This window comes from Octopus bimaculoides, chromosome 14 (genome assembly GCF_001194135.2).
Source record: "Octopus bimaculoides isolate UCB-OBI-ISO-001 chromosome 14, ASM119413v2, whole genome shotgun sequence".
Classification (NCBI taxonomy): Eukaryota; Metazoa; Mollusca; class Cephalopoda; order Octopoda; family Octopodidae; genus Octopus; species Octopus bimaculoides.
In genome coordinates this window covers 12120006-12121779 of record NC_068994.1, presented here as the reverse complement: position 1 = coordinate 12121779, position 1774 = coordinate 12120006, and the positions used below count along the sequence as shown (strand labels likewise).

Genomic DNA, 1774 nt, shown 5'->3' with positions numbered 1-1774 from the left:
ACTTGGTTATTTTCCCTAAAACTATATATTTTATGGATTTTCATCGATGAGTTCTTGAAACTTGGTTATTTTCCCTAAAACTATATATTTTATATATATATATATATATATATGCTGCTCTCCACTATGCGCACCTTCATGCCTCATCATCTTACATTTTGTCCCCCAAGGCTCCTATATTTTCGTCATTCACAAGACACTTTCTTCCAGGTTACCTCTTACCTCTATCTCACTTGTGCCCTTATATTTATATCTCTAGGATGCCATCTGGCCTTTCTTTCTCTTGCTCTATCCATCCCTGTTCTTCCTTACCCTTTTCTCTCTCCATCATTTCCACTGCCGTTCCATCTGGGATGTTTTCTCTTCTTGTACTCTCTCCAATATTTCTTTCTTTCCCACCACCATTTTTCCTCCTTTAAACTATTGCTGTTACTATTTATTGTTAGTTGGAGCAGACATCAACTATAAACTGTGCTTCTTGTATGATCTTAGTGTATGCTTAATTTCAGAGTAGGAGAAGCAGAGCCCATAACCTTTTCAACCACCAAACCATTGACTTGTAAAATTGATATGGTCAATGCACTTGTTAAATTTCTCCAACCAGTGATTGCAGGTAAAGTATGGGTGAGGAGGGAACTAGAGTGGTGATCTGGTCCTAATGCTTGCAACACAGTAAACACTGCTAAAAACATCCAGGTATCAGGTGGGGGTGCTAAACATAGACAGTGGATTGGGCCTACCACCTCTTTTACTCTTTTACCTGTTTCAGTCATTTGACTGTGGTCATGCTGGAGCACCGCCTTTAGTCGAGCAAATCGACCTCAGGACTTATTCTTTGTAAGCCTAGTACTTATTCTATCGATCTCTTTAGCCGAACTGCTAAGTTACGGGGATGTAAACACACCAGCATTGGTTGTCAAGCGATGTTGGGGGGACAAACACAGACACGAAACATACACACACACTCACACACACATATATATATACATATATGCAACGGGCTTCTTTCAGTTTCCGTCTACCAAATCCACTCACAAGGCTTTGGTTGGCCTGAGGCTATAGTAGAAGACACTTGCCCAAGGTGCCACGCAGTGAGACTGAACCCGGAACCATGTGGTTTGTAAGCAAGCTACTTACCACACACAGCCACTCCTATGCCTGTTGATGATGATCAATTAAAAAAGACCTTGTTTGGTCAAGAATGACCATGGGATTGCACCTAGAAAGTTCTCCTCCAAGGCACAAATCTGGGCAAGGTTGTTTATGGAAGACCAGTATATCAGCCTCCCCTCTCCATGCCACTGATGTTATCCAAGGGAAAGGCAAAGGCTGATACCGCTTGGCACCAGTGACGTCGCAACTCATTTCTACAGCTGAATTAACTGGAGCAATGTGAAATAAAGTGTCTTGCTCAAGAACACAACACAGCAGAGCCTGGTCCAGGAATCAAACTCACTACCTCATGACTGTAAGCCCAATGCTTTAATGCTTTAACCACTGGGCCATGTGTCTTCACCCATATATGATCAAATGTACAGCCATATATTATTTCTTGTGGACCCCGCCCAACACTACTGTTATTTATCTTTCAGGCTCGGGCCCTAACTGCGCAAGTGGGTGACACAGAAAACATACGCTTTCTCGTTGGAACACAAAGTCTACGAGCTGAAAACCAAGTAAGTACACTTCATTTGGCTGCATACCTCTTTCCTTTATACTGGTTTATGTTGTATTCGTTTTCTTTTATCTTTCAATTTGATCAAACTTTTGACTT

The 1774-nt window shown here is 41.7% G+C and overlaps 1 protein-coding gene across 1 annotated transcript in view; it reads left to right on the top strand.

Annotated features, from left to right (window-relative positions):
* The window catches only part of LOC106874970 (EARP and GARP complex-interacting protein 1), a 9252-nt gene that overhangs the window by 2198 nt on the left and 5280 nt on the right, over positions 1–1774 (top strand). Inside the window, exon 2 of the mRNA XM_014922895.2 lies at positions 1593–1676. Within this exon, the coding sequence (XP_014778381.1) occupies positions 1593–1676 (84 nt within the window). The remainder of the gene's footprint in view (positions 1–1592; positions 1677–1774) is intronic.